The 22276-nt window shown below is 54.3% G+C and overlaps 1 protein-coding gene across 1 annotated transcript in view; it reads left to right on the forward strand.

The window, feature by feature from the left end:
- TTC7B (tetratricopeptide repeat domain 7B) overlaps window positions 1–22276 on the forward strand; it is a 165483-nt gene that overhangs the window by 130189 nt on the left and 13018 nt on the right. Inside the window, exons 17-18 of the mRNA XM_008051404.1 lie at window positions 85–225; window positions 9290–9492. Coding sequence (XP_008049595.1) covers window positions 85–225; window positions 9290–9492 — 344 coding nt within the window. The remainder of the gene's footprint in view (window positions 1–84; window positions 226–9289; window positions 9493–22276) is intronic.

Genomic DNA, 22276 nt, shown 5'->3' on the forward strand with positions numbered 1-22276 from the left:
TGTGGGCGGGTCAGTGGGTAGGCAGTTGGTCAGTGGGTCAGCCTGCCCCTTCTCTCCTGACACAGCCTTCTTGCCCTCCCACAGGCTCTGTCCATGCCACATCAGTGGCAGCCTCCCGAGTAGAGCAGGCGCTGTCGGAAGTGGCCTCGTCTCTGCAGAGCAGCGCCCCCAAGCAGGGCCCACTGCACCCCTGGATGACACTGGCACAGATCTGGCTCCACGCAGGTACCACCCTGCCCCCATCCGCTGCCCCTGCAGGATGTCCCTTATCAGGAAAGTGCCGAGCTTCTGCAGTCACCACCAGCGTACCATTCTTTGCAGGAACCATGAGTTCCTCTGCATCTCCCCCACCCCTCCCCTGCCTCAGTACCCCAGCACAGAGCAGGATCTGGGAAGGGACTTCGGATGGAACTGAGGAGACTCCAGGGGGCTGCCGTGTGGGTTCAGGGTCTGTGTGAAGGGCCTGGAGGGCTCCAGACTGTCTCCACGTGCCTTGGGGTGAAGTCTGGCTTGCTGCTTACCAGTTGGGTGGTCTTGAGTTGAAGACTCTAACCACAGCCTCCGTTTCCTCTCTGTACGGGGTTCAGAGCAGCGCCTATCCTGGACTGGTGAGCACAGCGCATGGTACATCTCCACAATGAAGTCTTGGCAACTGGGAGAAGGACAGGTGTTGATTACACCATATCTTTATAAAGCCAGGGATGGTGCCATGTGTTTGGTGTCCCTCTTGCCCCTCTGTGGCTCTCCTGGTCACCCAGTAAGAGAGACACAGACAGTAGCTGCCTCTGACTGGGAAACTGGCCCAAGGGCAGGTATGGCTGCCCCCGACCAGGGGGCTCCCAGGCATTCAGCCAGCCCAGCAAGGCTTCTGAATGCCTGGAAGGCCCAAGATGGATCCAGGGTACAGGCACTTGAGCAGTGAGGACCCCACCATGCAGGGCTTTCCAGCAAGCGATGGCTGTGGATATATTCACGTACAGAGGTGCCAAAAATGTATGTACATTTTAAGAGATGTTCGCTGAAGTCAGAAGTGTCTAGATACTGATGGGAACCACTTTGAGTACCTCTCATGATTGCAGAAGTCAGACATGACTTGTTTTCATCTTTTGTTATCGGTATATATTGAGTATTACCATTTTAATAGTGTTTTCTTTTCTTAAAATGTGTATACATTTTCTTGGCATCCTCTGTATTTATAACACTGCAGAAAGGCAGCTCCGTTTCTCAAGTTCCTTTTTCCTGCCTGGGCCTGCTCAGTCCTGACTCTTGGGGTACATGGGGAAGCCCAGGTTTGGCCAGGCAGAGTGCCTGTCATTCATCAGCTATCCTGCTAGTGACTCCTTTGCTCATGACCAGTTGTACCTACCTTGTTGGACACCACTGGCATGCCCTCGTGTGTGAACGGCTGGGCTCACCAGGCCACAGCAGGTCTTGGAGCCCAGCTCGGCATCTAATGGAGCCATAGCAAGTCCTGTAAAATAACAGATTACACCCTCCTAAGCCGACGCTCAGAAGTGGGTGGTTCATAGTCATGCAGTAGTTAGTTCTTCCTCACTGCAAATGCCTACAGTGTCCAGCCTCTGTCCCAGAGAGGCCCAGACACACTGGCTGAGGGCCAGGGAGCAGCAGCCGTGCCTCCTCCCGGCTCCCCTGCAGAAAGCTCAGTCATCCTACACCTGTCCTGTCTGGTCACCCATGAACAGAGAGCAGCAGGGTTTAGTGTCCAGGCCAGATGAGCCTGGCCGAATTTGCAGGCTGGTGTAGGAAGGGTTGCCTTCCAACTTAAAGTTTCAAAATTGAAGTTGAGTTCTTAAGAGGCCATGTGTAAAGGCCCCAAAGGGCTGAAGCCACTGCTCCAGGCTAGAGTCAGCCCTCTCATGGGCAGGGCTCGCTTGCTTATTTCTTGGGGAACACAGTGACCAGGTCCCAGGAGAGCTTTGCCTGGTGTCCTGCTGCCGCCCACTCAGTGATGTGGGAACTTGGCCCTCCTGCGAAGCCTGCCATGACTCTTGGGCAGGAAACTTCAGAGCCACTTGTTAGAACATTGAAGGACTGGACGGCTCGGACCCAGCCTGGAGCTGTCCTTGATGTTGATATCATCACGTAAGATCCGTTTCTCATTGCCACAGCCCAGAGGACAGAGTCAGGTTCTGTGGCTGATGGAGGGGCATGGCCTGACCTTCCACAAGGCCGTGGAACTGCTGCCCTCTAGCCCCCAGGCAGATGTGCCGTGTGCATCTAGTGAGCACTACACGCGGTAGGGGTGAGTGGAGTTGACCAGAATCCTTCTAGAATCCATGCCATATGACTCTGAGCCTAGGTTTAAAGCCCTATATTTATTCACTGACTTGAAAGAGGTCGCTTGAGAAGAAATCTGACAGCTTCCGCTCACTGTTAGGCTTTACCATATGTGGCTTGAATCCTGCTGCTCTGAGAGGCGGAATGCAGCTGACTGTGTCTTGACAATTCATGGAAGCAGGTAACATCAGCTTCCTGCATCCGTCAGCTCTGGCCGTCCTGCCAGACTCTGCACATTTTGTAAGCTTCAGAATAAATTAGCTCGATCAGGGTGCAACACCCAAAGCTGTGGGTGGGGATGAGATCCTGTGGTAGAGGCAGCCTCAGATTCCAGGCTGACAGAGGCCCCCCTGAGGCAACCCTAGAGTCCCAGCCTGTTGTGTGACCATCTCTTGGCCACTCATGTGTGTCTTTGAATGGCCAGGAGATAATGAGAAGGATGCCTGGCTGGGGCACAGACCCAGGACACTGGCACTGCGACCACAGAAGGGCCTCTTTTCCTCCACACCCTCTTCTCCTGTCCTGGATACCACCGACCCCAGTGCCTGACTCTTGCCGGGACACCCGGTATCGGCTCTGTGTGGGCTGTATGTATCTTGCTCCTTGATCTGCTTGCATCTGTGTCACAATTCGATTTAAATTATTTTCAGATAAAGATACACCCATGGTACCTACTGGGAAAGCGGAAAAGCCATAGCACGGACAGGCTCCTTCCTCTCCTGAGCATCCACCACTCTCCATGGGAGATCACAGTTCTGTGCGTCCCCCAGAGATCTCACGTGCCATGCTCAGTCCCCACCTCCCTTGTAATGCACCGTCTTGGAGATAAGGCAGGCCAGCACATGGGAGGCCACAGTAGCTTCATGACAGCCGCAGTGTCACTCCCTGGTGTGGCTGCGCCGCCACGTGGCCAACACTCCTGGATGGTCAGATTGTTTCTTGGGCTTTGCCATTGTAGATGATGCACCTGTCAGTGTCCCATGCATCCGGCCTCTACCACATGCCCAGGCTCCACACCCGTGGATTTAACCAACCACAGATGAAAACTATGCAGAGAAAAATGGTGTCTGTGCTGATTATGTGCAGACTTTTTTTTCTTGTTATTATTCCCTAAACTATGCAGTATAGCAACTATTTACATAGCACTGACATTGTATGCAGTATTATAAGTAGTCAAGAGATGGTTTAAAACATGCAGGAGCGGGCCAGGCTCGGTGGCTCAGCCTGTAATCCCAGCGCTTTGGAAGGCCAAGGTGAGTGGATTGCCCGAGCCCGCAGGTTCGAGACCCGCCTGGCCAACTTGGCAAGACCTCATCTCTACAATTAATCAAAAATTAGCCAGGTGTGGTGGTGCATGTCTGTAGTTCCAGCTACTTGGAAGACTGAGGCAGAAGGATTACCAGAGCCCAGCAGGTCGAGGCTGCAGTGGCCGGGAGCGGCCACTGTACTCCAGTCTGGGCGATAGAGTGAGACTCCAACTCAAAAAAAAAACCATGCAGGAACGTTTTGTAGGTTATATGCAAATGCTACATCGTTTTATATCAGAGACATGGCATCTGCAGGGGGTCCTGGAGCCAGTTCCCCTGTGGATATTGGGATGAGTCTGTCTTGTTGCATATCTGTGAGACAAATTCCACAAAATGGAACTGGTGGGTCAGGGGTGTATATGCTTTGATTCTGGTAAGTATCATTGCATTGCCTCCCACAGGATTGTGCGAGTTCACACTGTCATCACAAACGTCACTTCCTCACATCCTCCCAGCATGCTGACCCTCATGGCCCCCCTACTCTCGGCTTATGTGACAGGTGGAGTGTGGTCTTCCGGCTCTGTCCATAGCTTCTGCCAGCTCCCCTTCTTGACTACTTTGCATTTCTTTTTTATTTGTAAGCATCTATTACATTTCAGAGAAATTCACCTTGTATCTGAGGAAGGAGCTATAGATATCTTCTTCCATTTTTATTTTCTTTGTGTTTTGTGGGGAGATTGCCAGTTTGTTTGTTCTTTTAAATGACCTGTCAACCTCACAGCACATGCTTCCCATGATATTTAGAAAGAAGCCACCTGGTTTTGTGGTCTTTTTTCCTGAAAGTCCCAAGTGTCTTCTAGTGCCATTTGTATGTACACTGCCTTATAAAGCAGATCAGGAGGTTGTTTCCTCTATGGGCAGAGGGTGGAAGCGAAGCCTCTGCAGTCTCACAGAGCAGAGGACAGCGAGCTCACTTAGTGCATGAGGTATGGCGCCTCACCACACAGCTCCTAGAAACCATCCACTGCTTCTTTCGTTTATTATTATCATTGTATTTGAGTCAGGGCCTGAGTGACCTAGGCTGGAGTGCAGTGGCATAATCATGGCTCAATGTGGCCTCTTGGGCTCAAGTGATCCTCTGACCTTGGCCTCCCAATGTGTTGGAATTACTGGCACACATCACCATGCCGGACTAATTTTGGTTTACCTTTAGATGCAAGCGTGCCATCATACTGCAAGTGAAAGGCCATGCACCCAGCTGAGCACTCCAGGGCTCTTTCTCCTTCTGGCCTTGCTCCCACCATGCATAAAAGAGGCCCTGAGATGCCAGACTGACAGCTGAGTGCTGCCGTGGGCTGGGACCACCGGTCAGGGCCACACAGCTGGCTCTGAATTCTGGCTTCTCAACTCACAGCTATGTACCCTTAGCTGAGCCAGTTTCTTCATCTGCAAAATGGGGTGAACACAGGTATTTATAGAGTTGTTGTCAGGACTCAACAAATGGAGACGTGTGAAGTCCCTGAATAACATATGACACACGCATAGGACTTGGCAGACATCAGCTGGGCAGGCCCGACCCCAGGACTGCGCGTTCCCTCATGGGCGCCCTGTGTGGTGACCCATGTGCCACCTGTCCGGGAGCTGTCATCATCTGGTCTTGGATGGGGTGATGCTATAAGATGACCCCTCAACCCTGCTGATACAACCTCAGAGCCCAGGAAGAGTCTGGGAGGCAGAGGGACAGGGGACAGGCCTGCCAGGGTCAAGGAATCTGTGAGTGTCACGGCTTTAAATTCCCAGCAGAAACCAGAAAATCTAATCTTGCAGATCTAAGAATAGCCGCTGGCTTCCACTGCGAGGCACCGGAGCAAAAGCTGTAATTATTAGTCAGTAACAACCAGACATTAACCACTTCCCGCAGAATTGTTGCCAGCATGGAGGCGGAAGGATGGGCACCAGGAAGTTGCTGGGCTGGGACAGGCCCTAGGTCAGCTCTCAACCTTGTGGATGAGTGAACCTCTGGTGGCCAACACAAGGTCTATATTCTAAAGAAGTGGGCACATGCGGTGGCTCACACCCAAATCTTAGCACTTGGGGAGGCCAAGGCAGGAGGATCGTTTGAGCCCAGAAGTTTGAGGCCAGTCTGGGCAATAGAGCAAGACTCTGCCTCTAAAGAAAAATTTTAAAAGTCACTCCAACTAATTGTGGAAACTGGGATGGAAAGCAGCGAGTTGGAAGCTGGCGAAGCAGGAAGTCAAGAGTGTCAGTCCAGGCAGCGGGGGTGCGGGTCTGCAGTCTTCATGGAACGGAGGACGTGGAGGCTGGGCGGCTTCAAGGTGGATGAAAAGATGCCAAACTGAAATATTTAAGATGGTTTATTCTGAACCAAACTTGAGGACCCAGGCCCGTGATACCCATCCCCAAGGAGGCCCGGAGGACATGTACCCACGGTGGCCGAATGGTGACTCAGTTATAAACATTTTTGGGAGGCAGAAGTTACAGGAAACCATAAGTCAATACGTGTGGATATTCACTGGTTTGGCCCAGGAAAGAGCGACATTCCCAAGTGGGGCTTGCAGGTCATAGGTGAATTCAAAGATTCTTGATTGATGATTTGTAGTCCCTAATTAAGGGGTTTTGGAGATCAGGAGAATGCTTTGCTGAGATAAAGGGTGTTGATTTGCAGATGAAACCTACATGTGACTTCAGGGAGGGTAGGCAGGTGTCTCACACATTCCTAGAGTCTGGGAGTCCCCAAGAGATGGCTTTGCAGGCCCACAAAATACTTAGGTTCCCTTCTTCATTTGTTGTGTGGTGTGAAGCCAAGTCAGGCTGGAAATGGACTTTTGTAAGCAGGTAATAGAGAAGAGACCCAGAGTCCTGTTGAGCTTGGCAGTGTTGGGAGCCCGAGGACTTGCAGTCCGGACGCCAGCAGCCCGCATTCATATTCAGGCTGGAAACAGGAATTCAGGGGTTGGAACTAAACCCAGTGCCAGGGTCTGAGGTAAGAGAGAAGAAGCAGGGGAGAGGGAGAAGGGGAAGGCAGGGCAGAAGCCAGGTGGAGGCCAGGCAGACGCTGGAGCCCCCACATGCAGCCAGCTGTCAGGGACAGTCAGCATCAAGGCAGTGAGGGCTGCCAGAGGGGCCGGTGCAGCATAGTGAGAGCTTGGCGGTAGGTAGACTCAGGTGCAACCCTGCCCTGCTGTGCAGGAGCCAGGGCCCTGGGCTGGGTGTTTCCAGTCCCACTCAGCCGTCATGTTCTCCCGTGCAAGATGAGGCAGCAAGCCCCTAGCTGCTAAAGTCATAGTCTTCAAGGAGGACATGCGGCCGGAAACGCTGACAGGTGGGTATGGTGGACAGAGCCTTTGTGAGAGCCGTGATGAGACCATGTGGTGGCATGGTGGCCATCTGGCATGGCTTGCAGAGCGAGGGGCAGGTGAGGAAGTTGAGGCAGAGTGGGAACACCATCCTCACAAGAGGAAATGAGGGGTCACTGGGAAGGCATGCGGGACCGAGGATGGGTCTCAGCGTATTGGAGTGTGTCAGAGCATGTTGGTGCGTGTTGATTGCCAATGGGGACAATCCAGTGATGAGACTTTGAGGAGAGGTCTCAAGAGGGAGAGGGCATATGTGGAGGGCAAGTTCCTCCAGGAGCAGGAAGATGGCACCTAGGGTGCCAGCGTGGGGCAGGGAACAGGGAACTTGGGCCTCAGGCAGCAGAAGGGACGTGGGACAGTGGACAGGCACAGCGAATGTTGATGGGCTTGGCGGTTTGATGACCAGAAGAGGCTCGAGGTCAGCCAGGGAGGTTCTGGCTTCTCTGAATGAAGAATCTTGTCAGCCAAGGGATGGATGCCGGGGGAGGACTGGGAGTCTAGGCCTGGGGAGTCTGTCAGTGTGAATTCGATCCCCAGGGAGTGAGTGGCCCAAGGAGAGGCTAACCTGGTGACTGAGGTCAGGAAGCCAGCAGTGTCCACTGCCTACCACCATGAGATATGCCAGCCCCTCTCCAGTGCCCAGGCTCAAAGCCCAAGGTGGGGTCGGAAAGACAGGTGTGTGCAGCAGCTGCCATCGGGGCATACTGGCCCAGATGGACCCTCACAGAAACCCGGGGCCCGGGCAACAGGAACTGCAGAGGCCACACCCTCTCAGCCAAGCAAGCAATCAGGAGCTTCCGGGATGGTAGCAGCCACCTGGACCTTAAAGGAGGCTGGTGATGGCATTAGGGGCAGAGGCGGCAACACCCACACACGGTGCACATGGACGCAGATCCAGGGGCATGGGAAGACGGTGGGATGGTCACAAGGAAGCAGGGTAGCATGCCTGGCTCTGAATGCCTACAGAGGTGCTAGATGTCATTTGGGGTGAAGGAGACACTGTCCTCTGTGGGGGCTGAGGGCACAGGCTCCGAACCAGACACCAGGATTCTGATCCTGGCTCTGCCTCCAGCTGTAGCTTGAGCTTGCTCAGCCTCTCTGTGCCTAAGTTTCCTCATCTGGACAATGGGATCAAATAATAGTGCCTGTTGGACCACCTTGCAGCATGTCCAGTCAATGTTGGCTACTGTAATTGTTGCTGTCACCGTTTTTCCAGTCAGCAATGTTGAGCTGAGCTCCCGGGGCATGGCGCAGGCAACACAGACCCCAGCCCTGCCTCACGTGGCGACAGCCTCCACTCTGGTGTGGGTGCACAGGGAGACAAGAACAGCGTGCATAGGAGAACTGAGGGGGACGGGAGGGCTGGGGCCAGGTGGGCTGGACCAGTGGCTCCTGGGGGGATGGGGGGAAGGGAGCCCATCCCACCTGCCCACTGGACAGGATGGACACTGTGGGCTTCAGGTAGGAGGACTTCTGGGCAGGGGTGTCACCCAGGGCATGGTTTTGGGTTGATCTGTGACAACTGTGGCCCTCAGCAGGAGGCAGAAGGGTGGCCTGGGACATCCAGGTAGCTTCCAGAGTGGCTGGGAGATGGGGGGAGGGGTGAAGGTGTGGTGGGTAAAGGAACCCTTGTGTTTCACTTCTGTGTCCTTGGACGTTTCTGTTCTCGTGTGCTGGTGTGTGTTGTGTTGTACAGGATTTACTAATCCACACAGACATACATGTAGTTACCGCTGGGGAGGCCAGTGGTCAGGCAGCAGTGGCAGGGAGATCAGTGGGTCCAGGCCCCGCCACAGCCCAGAGCAAGGCCTGCAGGGGCAGGAACCTCCGATGTCCTTATCCAAGATGACTGGGTGACGGTGGCGTAGAGGTGGAGCTATGCCCTGGGAAGAAAGGGCCTGAGGGCACAATGAGGTCTACATCCCGGGAGGCAGGGAGGCAGGGAGGCGCAGGGAGTCGGACCTGAACACCTGTGAAGGGCTCATCAGGAGGCCAGGCTGCGTGAGGCTCTGGCTTACGTGGAGGTGAGGAGGACCTGGCTCAGTGGAGAGTCACGCTGTTTGGAAGGTGGCAGTTTGGCTTGTTCGAGGGCTTTGTTGGTGTGACACAGTCTAGGAGCTCTAGGGTATGGGACCTTGCCCTGGCCCAGGAGGGAGGTCCTGATGGAACAGCCATCTCATTGGGGAGCCCGTCAATGCGGAAGCCACAGCACTGGAGTCCTTATGTGGGAGGACGTGGGGACTGCGGCATGCAGCCACTCACACTCAGGGCAGGCATGGGCCACACCCTGCAGGACTCCCGGGGACACCACCATCTGGGCCAGGGCAGCCAAGGCCAAGCCCCAACGCCTGTGCTTTCTGCCCCCAGCTGAGGTCTACATTGGCATCGGGAAGCCTGCAGAGGCCACCGCCTGCACCCAGGAAGCTGCCAACCTCTTCCCGATGTCCCACAACGTCCTCTACATGCGCGGGCAGGTTGCCGAGCTCCGAGGGAACATCGATGAGGCGCGGCGGTGGTACGAGGAGGCCTTGTCCATCAGCCCCACCCACGTGAAGAGCATGCAGCGCCTGGTGAGTGCTGGGCTGCAAGCGGGCTCATCCGCTGACGCCGTGTGAAGCTGGTGAGCGCCGTTCCCACCGTGGCTCTGGGCGCCCTGACTGGCAGTGCCTGACTCAGCTGTCCCCGAGGTCCTGGGCCAGCAGTCTAAGTCACTGTGGCCCCGGGCCTGGGGAAGACATTCCTGGGGCCCTAGGTGCCGTCATGGTCACCTCGGAGTACCCCCACCCCTCGGAGTACACCTCGGAGTACCCCCACCCCGGGTCAGGGCACTATCCACTCAGGGCAGTCTCCTGCCCTAGAGCATTGAGACTCCAGCTTGGCTCTGGGGCCACTGGCCAGGAGGGGGCCTCTCCCAGAGGAAGGGGTTGTCCACTTCACACCAAGAGAGGACATAGACAAGTCACCCCACACCCACACTGTGGGCGAGGTGGCTCTGGGGACACACATACCCTCTGCTGGCTGCCCCAGCCAGAAGCCTGGGGTTGCCCTGCTGCCCCAGGTGGGCCCACAGCTGCCTGAGCCTGTCAGATGGGGGCTGACGGTCACTCAGGGGGTTCTGACTGTTCAGATGTGTGTCAAGGATGGTGCCCAGAACCCCTGCCCGGCAGCTGTCTGTAAGCGTCCGAGTGGAGGCCCACGCAGGTAAGACTAAGCCAGTGAGGCCCGCCTGTGCCCTTGATGCCTCACCTGGGCTATGGCCCTGAGCTTTCAACTGTCTTGGCATTGGACATCTCTGATCCAATGCACAAGAAGAAAAACCTCGTCTTGCCGCCGAGGGCCCTGCTGCCATAGCCCTGGGAACTCCGCACCACTGTCCGACAGGGGTGGCAGGAGCAGGCCAGTCCTGGATGGGGCGTGGGGACAGAGTGTTGGTTTACATGACGTCACTCACTCCATGCCACAGTTAGATGCGGGTGGCAGAGGAGGTCCAGCCCCGGTCAGGGTGTCAGGGACAGAGTGCTGGTCCACATGGCATCACTCACTCTGCACCACAATCAAGATGGAGGTGACAGGGGAAGGCCAGCCCTGGATTAGGGTGTCGGTGACAGAGCGCTGATCTACCCAGCATCACTTGACTCCACGCCACAGTCAGACAGGAGTGCCAGGGGATGGTCAGCCCTCAATGGGGCGTCAAGGACACACTGCTGGTCCACATGATGTCACTCATGACCCTTTGACCTTGGGAAAGCCTTGAGTGCTCCGCATTCTCCTTTCTGCAGAATGAAGGCATCTGACCTGACAGTTATGTCTGTCCAGCATGGGGAGGATGAGGTTTTGTAACCAACATGTGAGATGCTCTTGAGGGACCAGAGCCAGGGTCACCTCACCATTCTTGTGGTGACCTTGCAGAGTGTAGACGGCCAGGCAGCATCTCCTGGTCTTCAGCAGAGGGTGCTGACACAGTGGGAGCTGGGCACCGTGTGGGGGCTGTGCACCTACAAACCAGGTCTGAGTTCAAACTCAGTCCTAGGGGCCCCTGGGCTTGTCACTCAACACTAAGGCTTTGGTGGGTCTATGAATTGGGCTGTTACCGTGGTGGAACTTCACAAGAACTAGTTGAATGATTTACAAAACAAGCCTAGCGGGTTTCTGGCGCCCAGGAGGTGCTCATTAAATGGAAAACCAAAGACAGTCATTTTCAGTTTTAAAAATAAATCAGACTTCATGATAATTACAGCTACTTAATTTTTTAAAATTTCTTTTTATGAGCGTTCCGAGGCTCCATACAGGTTTATAAATCATTTTACATATTATCCAAGCATTAGTTTGTTTGATTAAAAATACTATGTAGCTTTTCATTTTTGTTTCACAACTATGAGAGGCGTTTGTAAAGAGCTTTTCAGATCTCTGTGTTTTTTCTGTGGTGCTACAAGCACCACAGAAGAGGTTTCATCACCGCTGTGCATCCAGCCTTTTTATTAAAAGAAGCAGCATGTCTCGACCTCGGAACCCATGAATTATTCAGAGTCAATTTCTTGTTCATCTCCACGGGGAACACGAGATGAGAGATCAAGTAGGAAAATCGTGCTGGGCAAGTTTCCTGTTTCACCCTCAGAACTGCCCGGGACACCTGAGACTCCAACACATGCACATGTTCCCCTTCTGGAAGGAATAAGCAGCTGGGCCCGTGCAGTATGGCCAGCAGGTGATGGACCACTGTGGCAGGCCCTGCCTGACTGACCCATGGGTACTGGCTGAGCCTCACCAAGCCAAAGACGTTCGCTGCTCCAGAGGTCCTACCGGAAGAAAGGAGTCACAGTAATGGCCTCATGAGGGCCGGGCACGGTGGGGCACACCTACAGCACTTAGGAAGCCAAAATGAGAGGATCACCTGATCTTAGGAGGTTGAGATGGCGGTGAGCTGTGATCGTGCCACTGCCCTCTAGCCTGGGCGACAAAGTGAGTCCCCGACTCTAAATAAATAAGTAAATAATCTCCTGGGTACAGCCTAGTATACTGAAAACCTGCCCAGCCCAGAGGCAAGTTGAAAGCCAAAAGGCACAGGCTTTGAGGAGTTTAGAATCTGCCCGGGGACTATGTCTATGTGACTCCCACTTCCTGATGATCCTGCAGGGAATGAACCTGCCTTTTATTCTCCCCAGCCTCTCCCCAGAGCCCAGCCCACAGCTGGTGGTGCCCACTGCAGCCCAGGCCCACTCCTACTGGGGCTGCAGATCCCTCAGGTGCCTGTGGAGGGCAACCCCTGCACTACCGGCTCTCCCCCAAGGCAGCACACTTCCTCACTTCCTCCCGCCGCAGGCTACATAGGAGAGCGGTGTGCTCATGGCCTTGTTGGGGAATGGCCTTCATATATGCTGCAGAGGTGCAGGGTGAGGCTGCAGGGCCAGCCCGACCGGGGGATGGCAGCTCTGTTGCATGCTAGCTGGGGGCCCCTCAGGTGAGTTGTACCTCCTCGTAGATACTAGTGTCCTCTGCCACGTGAGAGGGACAGTGTTAGCACCAGGGCGGACCTCCAGAGCCGCAGTTTCCTGGAGAACACGGCAGCCCCTGGCTCTCCCTTCTGGAAACCAGAGGGTTTGCCAGCCCCAAGTTCCAAGGAAGGGTCAGCAGGTGATCAGAGATCTCTTACCAATTGAGGCCAGGGAAGAGCCCGGGCTCTAGACCCGCGTGGTAGAGGGAAGCAGAGACCATGTGGAGTGTTGCTGTTGCTGGGCTCTTGGGAGAGGGTGGACAAGCCAGGGGTGGCTGGGCCAGGAGTTCAAGGTAGGGAGGAAGCTAAGGAGCAGAGCATCAAAAGACAGCAAGGAAGGCTTCAGGGAGGTCCCATCACGAAGCCGACTGTGGGTCACGGGAGGAAACCCCAGCACAGGAAAGGTGGTTGGCAGCCCTGATGCTCAGAGCACAAGGCACTGGGGGCCGGCCATCGGCAGGGCCGCTAGGAGGAGCCGTGGGGTCTTGTCACCAGAGGAGACCTGGTGGCCAATGGCAGCCACAGAGACTGGTCTCGAAGCTTCCTGGAGCATTGTGGCAGCATATGCAGGTCACCTGTCTCCAGAGCCTATGACTTAAGCAGAAGTGCAGACCTGCTAGTGCTGACAAAAGGCCAGTATGACTTCAGGATTCACAGGAGAGCCCCCCATAAAGAGACAGTTTCTCGCCACATGAATTCACACCTGGGAGAAGAGGGGGAATGCGCTTCATGTGCATAGTGAGTCAGTGTGAGACAGGAGGCAGAGGCAGTCCAGGGCAGGTGAGGGGGGCAGTGATCTATCAGTGATGTTGACAGGGGAGGAGGAGTTCATACAGCGGTGGGACTTTTCCAAAGCCCTGAAGGTGCATTTTCAAATTACCTTTGCATAAGAGTCAATTTGCATTCCTTGGTGGGTGTCACACAACCCTTGGCTCCCACTTCCCAAAACAAATTAATGAAACACAAGCAGCTTCTTCCCCCACTCTCTGCCCCAGGCTCTGGGGAGGAGAAGCTTGTTCCAGTGGGCAGTGGGCCTGAGTGGCATCCTCATGTGGGCTCTCGCCAGCCAAGGATAGGTTCGGAGACGGGAGAAGCCAAGGACAGAATTGTCAGGACAGGAACAGGCTCCAGGGAAGGCAGGGGTGGTCAGGAGTCAGAAGCGAGGAGGAGCCGGAAGGATCACGTGGAGAGGGGTTGTTGCCAGGCCAGAGAGGGGAGTGCTGCTGTGACAGCCCATGCAGGCTAGAAAGGATCCACAGGGGCCTGGAGGCCTCCTTCTTCTGATAGGTGGAGGAGAAGTGTGAAACAGGAGGGGATGTCGGAGTGGCGGGAAAGGGCAGGGGGATGAGACGCTGTGGAGAGCCTGAGAGCCCAGAGGGCTGCACACAGGAACCATGGGAAGGGGCACAGGGGGCACTGAGAGGCAGAGCCACAGGCAGGAGAGGAGGGATGTGTCCCCCTGAGTTGAGTCTGGGAGGATGGAGGCCATGATGTTTCAGAGCTGATGCAGAGAGAAGACTGAATCTAGATAAGAAGCAAAGGGGCCCAGCACCCTGAATGCTGAAGTTATAAGACAAGACTGGGCCTAGAAATGGACAGGAGGCTGTCAGCCATGCAGTGGGGGGCAGCTGGAAGAGGGGTGCTAAGCTTCACCCCCCTCCCCAAGAAGAAGTAGTGCCCCAAAGAGGCACAGGCTGGGCAACATAGCGAGATGCCATCTCTACAAAATAATCAAAAAAGTAGCCAGGTGTGGTGGCGCACCCCTATAGTTCCAGGTACTTGGGAGGCTGAGACAGGAGGATCACCTGAGTTCAGGAGGTTAAGGTTGTGGTGAACCATGACTGTGCCACTGCACTCCAGCCTGGGTGACAGAGTGAGACCCCGACTCAAAAAAAAAAAAAAAGAGGCAGATGATAGACAGGGACACTGAGGAGATGGTAGCTGGAGGACCCCTTGCCTCTGCTGGTGGTGCCACTAGGGTGGGTAAGTGGAGTGTAGAAGGGTACGCAGCAGCCTGCACGGAGTTACCTCTCTGGTGCATGGTGCAAGGGTCTCTGCAGACACTTCTGCCTGAGTCTTGGTCCCTTCCACCACTGCAGCGTTCTTCAGCGCTGACCAGGGAGATGCAGCACCAGGCTCCTGCTTCACCAGGTCTGAAATCACAGGACGCCTCTCAGACCCAGGGAAGGCTCTAAAAAGCAGGTGTGCCGTTCCTTGCGTCACTAGGCTTTCCTTTGTTCAGCTTAAAGAAAAAACTGAATCCTGTGTTTACTTCTACCTTCTGTCTTGGAGTCTTAGCTGACTAATCACAGGCTGTGCAGTTCAGTCTCTCATTCTAATTATGATCCAAACCACTTGAGACCTGACATACTCCAGCCAAACCATGGATTCTTAGAAATTCTGCCTGTTCCTCCTGTGCAACCTGACCTGTTAGCTGGGGTTCAGGATCAGATCCGGCTGCTCATGTCTCTTCTCTGGGTTCCCACTCCTCACTTCCGGTCTCCCTAGGTGTCAGTCCTGCTGCTGTCTCTGATTCTCAGCAGCATCCTGGCCCATCTGCCTCCTTCCCACCTGCCTCTAACCCAGCCAGAGGGTGTGGTAGCCTCCCTGGCAACATGGCATGCTGGGCCTGCTGGTTCCAACCCCTGTTGTGCCTGAGTCACTTTCCTATCATTTGGTGCTGGTCCTGGAGACACCCTGCCCAGTGCTCTTGAGCTCTCTCCGGGTTGAGTCAGCCCCGTGTGTTGTTTGAGTCTCTGGCTGAATTTTAAAGGTCCCAAGAGACCAGGCCAGGAGAAGTCTCCCAGCATCAGGGATGGGGGCCATGATGGACAGGCAGCAGGTGGACCCCTTGGACTTGACTAGTCAGAGAGGCAAAGGCATCACAGATGTAGGATCCCATTGAATTCCCATCATCTAATCACCCCTTTTTTACAGATGAGAAAGCTGAGGCCAGACAAGGCAAGGGGCTTGCCAAAGGCCCACAGCAGCAAGTGGCAACCCCACCAGGCATCCCAACTCCTCATGCCCTCTGTCTCTGTCTATAAAATGGGGTAATAGTAACACCTGCCTTTCTGTGGGTGGGTCCTGGGATGGAGAGATCAGTTGACCCCAAGACCTGTATCCCTGCTCTGACAGGAGAGGCGCCATTTTTCCAAGAGCACGTGCATCACATTTCGGTAATTCTCACAATATTATACCTGTTATGGTGATCTGTGATCAGTGATCTGTGATGTTACTATTGTAATTGTTTTGGGTGCCATGAACAGCCTCATATAAGGCAGCAAACTCAAGCAAGAAATGTGTGTGTTCTGACATCTCCCTCATAGACCTGCTATGCCCTGTCTCCCATTCTCCTTGGGCCTCCCTATTTCCTGAGACACAATATTGGAATGAGGCTAATTAATAATTCTGTGATGGCCTCTAAGTGTCCAAGTGAAAGGAAGAATCACTCACTTTGCATCAAAAGCTAGAATGATGGACTCAACGGGGAAGGGTGTCGGATGAGAAGACAGGACAAAGTCTAGGCCTCTACCGCAATGGTTGGCCAAGCTGTGACTGGAAGGAAATTGAGCATGCTTCTCCAGTGAACACACAAATGACAAGGAAGTGAGCAGCCTGATCACGATCTGGAGAAGGTTCGAGTGGTCCGGACAGAAGATCAAACCAGCCACAACGTTCCCTTAAGCCAAAGCCTAACCCAGAGCAAGAACTTAACACTCTTCAATTCTACGAAGGCTAAGAGAGGTGAGGACGCTGCAGAAGCAGAGTTGGAGCTAGCAGAGGAGTGTTCCTGAGGTTGAAGGAAGAAGCCGTCTCCATCCATGATATCAAAGTGCAGGTGAAGCAGCAAGTGCTGATGGAGAATCTGCAGCAAGTTCTCCAGAAGATCCAGCTGAATGGATGAAGGAGGACGCACAATAGCAACAGATTTTCACTGTAGATGAAACATCCTCCATTGGAAGAAGATGCCATCCAGGACTTCTATAGCTAGAGAGGAGAAGTCAGTGCCTGGCTTCAAAGCTTCAAGGGACAGGCTGACTCTCTTGATAGGGACCAGTGCAGCTGGTGACTTTTAGTTGAAGCCAGTGCTCAGTAACAGTTCTGAAAATCTTAAGGTCCTTAAGAATTATGCTTAATCTACTCTGCCTGTGTTCTACAAAGCCTGGATGGCAGCACAGCTGTTTACAGCATGGTTTACAGAATATTTTAAGCACCTACACTGAGGCCTGCTGTTTGGAAACAAGATTCCTTCCAAGATAGTCCTGCTCAATGACAGTGCACCTGGTCACCCAAGCGCTCTGATGCAGATGTACAAGGAGATGGATGTTTTTTTATGCCACTAACACAACATTTATTCTGCAGCCTATGGACCAAGGAGTAATCCTGACTTTCAAGTCTTAGTATTTAAGAAATACATGTAAGACTGTAGCTGCCATAGATGGTGATTCCTCTGACAGATCTGGGCAAAGTAAACTGAAAATCTTCTGGAAAGTATCCACCATTCTAGGTGCCATTAAGAACACTCAGGACTCATGGAGGAAGTCAAAATAGCAGCTTCAACAGGAGTTTGGAAAAAGCTGATTCCAGCCCTCATGGATGACTTCGTTGGAAGAAGTCACTGCAGATGTAGTGGAAACAGCAAGAGAAATAGAATCAGAAGTGAAGCCTGAAGATGTGGCTGAATGACTGCCATCTCATGGTCATACCTAAGCAGATGAGGAGTTGCTTCTATGGATGAGCCAAGAAAGTGGTTTCCTGAGGTGGAATCTACTCCTGGCGAAGGTGCTGTGAGCATTGCTGAAATGACAACAGAGGATTGAGAACATCACATTGACTTAGTTGAAACAGCAGTGGTGAGGTTTGAGAACTTTGGAGAAGCTCTACGGGGCCAAAATGCCGTCGAGCAGGATTGAATACTGCAGAAAGACTTTTCATGAAAGGAGAACCCATAAGTGAGGGAGGTGTCCGTGTTGTCTTATTTTAGGAAATTGCCAGAGCCACCCTGGCCCTCTGCCCTGATCAGTCAGCACCACGACATTGAGACGAGACCCTCCACCAGCAAAAGATGACGACTTGTTGAAGGTCATTTGACCATCCGCATATTTTAGCAACAGAATATTTTGTAATTAGGGTGCATACATTGTCTTTAGACATCATATTATTGCACACTCCATAGACCACAGTATATAGCGTGAACATGTCTTTTATGTGCACTGAGAAACTAAAAACTTGAGTGATTCACTGTATAATGATTTTCGCTTTACTACTGTGGTCTGGAACCGGACTTACCATAGCTGTGAGGTCTGCCTGTATTGTTCTAGCTTTACCCTTTTTTTTTTTTTTTTTGAATTGGGATCTCACTCTGTTCCCCCAGACCGCAGTACAGTGACACGATCACAACTCACTGCAACCTCGACCACCCTCAGGCAATCCTCCCACCTCAGCCTCCCAAGTAACTGGGATTATAGGCATGCACCATAATGCCCAGTTAATTTTTTTATTTTTTGAAGTGTGGCGAGAGAATTGCTTGAGCCCAGGAATTTGCCAAAATGCCCAGACTGGTCTTGAACTCCTGGGCTCAAGCGATCCTTCCGCCGCAGCTTCCCAAATTGCTGGAATGACAGGCATGAGCCACTGCCCCTGGCCATTTAGCTTTACCCTTAAGCACCACACAGATCTGGTCATGAAGCATGGCTTCAACACACTATTCTCTTAGAACTGTTGTATGGGTTAAACGAGATGGTGTATAGAAGATGTGTGGAGCCTAGTTGTGTGCCAGATGCTGAACACAGGTCTAAGGTCCCAAGGATATAAACAAGACTGTGACCCAGCCCCTCCCCTCAAGTACTGACAGAGGGAGAGACATGGTAGCAGACCAGCAGGGTGAGAAGTCAAGGGCTCTGACAGACTGACATGCAGGGCTCCAGGCCTGGGAACCTGTGTCCTGGGCCAGGGTCAGGCTCCACGAGCAGTGGCCGTGGGCCAAGTGTTGGCAGCTGGAAATCGTGCAGACTCTTCCCCCAGTGGGAGACATGGGGGCTTGGATGGAGAACATGCTGGCTCTTGGAGGCAGGTACAGGATGGTCGGGAAATCAATGAGAGCAGCAGCAGATGCCAGGCAGAGGGACCTGAGTGTTGCAGGGTATGACGTGGTGCCAGGCAGAGGGACCTGAGTGTTGCAGGGTATGACGTGGTTGGGTGGTTGTGGAAGAAATCATCTTACTTTCCCAAGATTCATCCTGAAGTATTTAGGGGTGAAATGACACAGTACCTGTGATTTACTTTAAAACATGACCCCTTGCCCCTCAAATAGTTGAGGCAAATGTGAAAGGTTAATGGCTGCTAAATTTAGCCGACAGGTGGATGGATGCTCATTACATTAGCCTTTCTGCTTTTCTTCAGGTTTGAAGCTTTCAAGATAAAGTTTAAACAAATGAGTTAAAGTGGTCAGACTTGCATTTCAGAGTCTATTCTGGAAGCTGTGGGCGATGGGTTAGGCAGAAACTAAGGGACGCTCAGGACTGGATGCCAACAGCAACATGTCAGCAGTCAGGCGAAGAGATGTCACGTAGAGGCCTCCCTGAGTGCAGGCAGGGCCTAGGGGGTTCTTAGGCCAACCCTGGGGTATGTGATTCAGGTGCCCAGATGGGCGAGACAAAGGACCCAGGAGGAGAAGCAGGTCTGGGAGGAAGGGTCCTGGCAAGTCAGGCTGATCCCATTGAGGGATGACTGGGGTCCTTCCCGGGAGAGCTGCCTCATGGCGTGTGGCTGGATGGGTGTGGCGTTCAGGGCCTGGCTGGGCTGGGGCAGTGGTTGGTTGGTAGGGGGGCAAGGGGAGAAGTTGGCAGCCAAGTGTGCAGGAAAGACAAGCCTGCCTGGGGTGTAGATATCAGAGGGGAAGAAGGAGAGAGCCCAGGACAGAGCCTGAGAAGGCTGCACTTTGGGGGGGCAGGTACATGTGACTTCTGAGGACCTTCAGATCCAGTCACTCTCTGATCACTTGCGTGGTGTTTCCCATCCACCTGGCTGATCGGGGATGCTGCTGGGATGAGGCCTGGCTCTGCAGACTCGCAAGCCCTCCTGCTTCCAGCCCCGCCCTGCTCTCAGCTGGGGGCTGTGGCCGGCTTTGGCCCCTGGCATGGTTTGCATGATGTCCACGAAACCCCATACAGAGCAAGGGGCTCGGCCGATCACTCGGGCACAGGGCAGGAACAGAAACAGCTAAATGAGATGCAACTTTCACAGGGAGCAGCCAGCTCCTGGGGCATGTTTGTCGCTTCTCTGAGCCTCAGCTTCTCGTGTAAGTGGCAATGATGGTGCCCACCCTGTGTGCTGTGGGGAGCTAGGTGTGATGGCATGAGTAAGCCCAAGGGACTCCAGCAGTGTCTGATGGCGAGTGCTAGGCCTTGGTTCTCAGGAGAAGTGTGAGACGTCTTCTTGACACATCTGTTGGAGAGCGGTTCTCTTGCTAGGTGTCCGTCCCTCAGGCGACAGTAGAGACCTCAAGTTCCTCACAACAGTGAACATCTCTGAAAAGAATCTTGGACACACACAGACACACACACACCCTTCCAATAAGCCTGGGGTCCATCTTGACCAGAGCTAAAACGGAAATGCTAGCCCGTGGCCTTCAGACAGCAGAAGCCGTTGTTTGGGCCCCTCGGGGAGCCCATGGGACACAGCGCTGCATCTTTCTTCATCACCAAAGGGGCTCAGCATGGCGGCTGCTGAAGGCAGCCCTTTCTACAGGCACAGAGCCCCGCAGGGCCCCTCTCAGCCCTGTGTCGACAGCCAGCACCCCAGATCACGGGGCTAGAACTAAAGTGCACGTGGGGGACCCTGCAGGAGCTCCCGGAACAAACCAGAAGTGGATTCTGCTTCCTCCTGAGGGTAGAGCACATGTTCCAGGCTTTTCAAAGCCAGGCAAGTCAATCAAGTTACAATTGGTTCTGATTAGAACTCCCAGCTTTTGGCTTCTCTGCCTGCCACCTGGCCTCACACACAGAGGTGACAGATCCGGCCCTGCCTTTGGGATGATGAAGAAAGCAACCACGGCCCACCCTTCTGGCCAATGGCAGCCCCTCCAACCACCCCACCACCCTCAGCACCCACACACCCCTGTCCAGGACAGTGTGGCACGCGGCCTCGCTGGAGAAATGGTGGCAGGAGGCCAGGGCGGAAGGCTGCAGCACCTCTGACCTTCTGGAGACCCAGTGGAGTAGCCAAGCCCTTGACCCAGACTGTTTGCGTGCAGAGTGTATTCTGGGCTCGTGGTGGTGCCTGGCGCCCCCAGGCCCAGACGCTCCGAAGTGGAAGGAGACAGATTCATTCTCCCCCTCTGCATCGTCAGCTCTGAAGGGCAGTGCCTGTGCTTCTCCCCAGCCCTCGAGGCAACGTGCTATGGATGGCAGGATCAGCGGGGGTCATGGTGCCTGCTGGAGCCTGTCCCCTCTAGCGGCACCACAACAGTACATCAGGCATGACAGCACGTCAGGGGTGACATGGCTATGGTGGGAGCGCTTATCCTACAAAAGTGGCAGCACTGGGACTCTGGCTACGTTTTCCCCAGATGCAGGTCTCCGACCACCACTGGACTCATGGATCCAGGTGACTGGATGACCATGGGGGGAGGGAGGAGACGGGCACAGAGCTGGGGAAGCAAGGCGTCGGGAGAGAAGAATGGCACGTGGCAGCCCCGACTCAAGCTCCTGGGATGGAGGGTGCTCACAGCACGGGGGACAGGGCTCGCCGGCTGCTCTGGAGGACACAGGTCAGCAGGACAGAGGCTGAGGGGAAGGAGCATGTCGGGGTCACCCAAGCCTCTGAAAAGAAAGACGGCACAGCCAGGGAAAGCACCTCCATCTGAACTCTGGCCCTGCCATACCTTGGCAGCTTGTGTGTCATGGGCGGGTCATATAACCTCTAGAACAGACATGAACATTCCAGCCTGGCCAGGCTGTCAGAGGGTCGACACCACTCTCGGCCCCCGCCCAGCCTGGGAGCGGTGCCGCAGCTGCCAACTTTCCGTGGCTAAGTCGTGTATGTAGTGGTGAGGCCTCCAGAGTCCATGGAGCGTGGACAGTAGGTCCCCAATAAGCCTGTCCATCCCCACCCCTTGGAGAAGGAAAGGGCTGACTTGTCAGCAAAGAGCCCCATCCGAGAGCAGGAAGGTGCCCCGTTGCCACGGGGGCCAATGCCCTCAGCTTCTGGGGCAGCCAGGGCCCTGCTAGTTGCCTCTGGCTGAAGCCGCCACCTCTGTAGCCCCAGGACACAGGGCAACCGCTGCCTTTGCTAGGTCTGCCATGGCACAACGAGCCACGTGAGACCACGGGAGCCATCTTTGTTGTGGTTTTAAATTATTCTTCCAACTTCCCTGCCTCCCTCCACGCTGTCCCGATTTAAGCCCCAGGGACCCATTTGAGCTCCCCGAGAGGGCACCTATCTCCTGAAAGGGTGGCGCTGCTCCTGGATAGCTGGCCTTGGTGGCAAGCATCTGGTTGGGCAAGTGACCACACCCATGCCCAGCCCATCAAGCTGCCAGGGGTTTTGAGGAACAGACTCTGACCTTGAGATAGTTTATTCCACGCAGCAAGCAGCCGCTGAGAAGTGCTCAACTGTGGGAGGAGAGAATGCGACCGGTTCCTGCTCTCACCCGAGCTCTAACTGGATAGACACGTTCACCAGGGCACAGCCATACAGTCCCCAGATGGCAGCATCTCTGGCCTGGTCCCCCACTTGCTCCCCCACCCATCGGCCACTGTCTCTGCTCCAACCCTGGGCCAGAGTGGGGGACCCAAGTCTGGGAACCGAGCACTTCTCTGCACTGGTGATGTCTCTGAGCCTCTGGCACTCCTGTCAGT

The sequence above is a fragment of the Carlito syrichta genome, unplaced genomic scaffold (assembly GCF_000164805.1).
Source record: "Carlito syrichta isolate Samal-C Ts95f unplaced genomic scaffold, Tarsius_syrichta-2.0.1 Scaffold171376, whole genome shotgun sequence".
In the NCBI taxonomy this organism is placed as follows: Eukaryota; Metazoa; Chordata; class Mammalia; order Primates; family Tarsiidae; genus Carlito; species Carlito syrichta.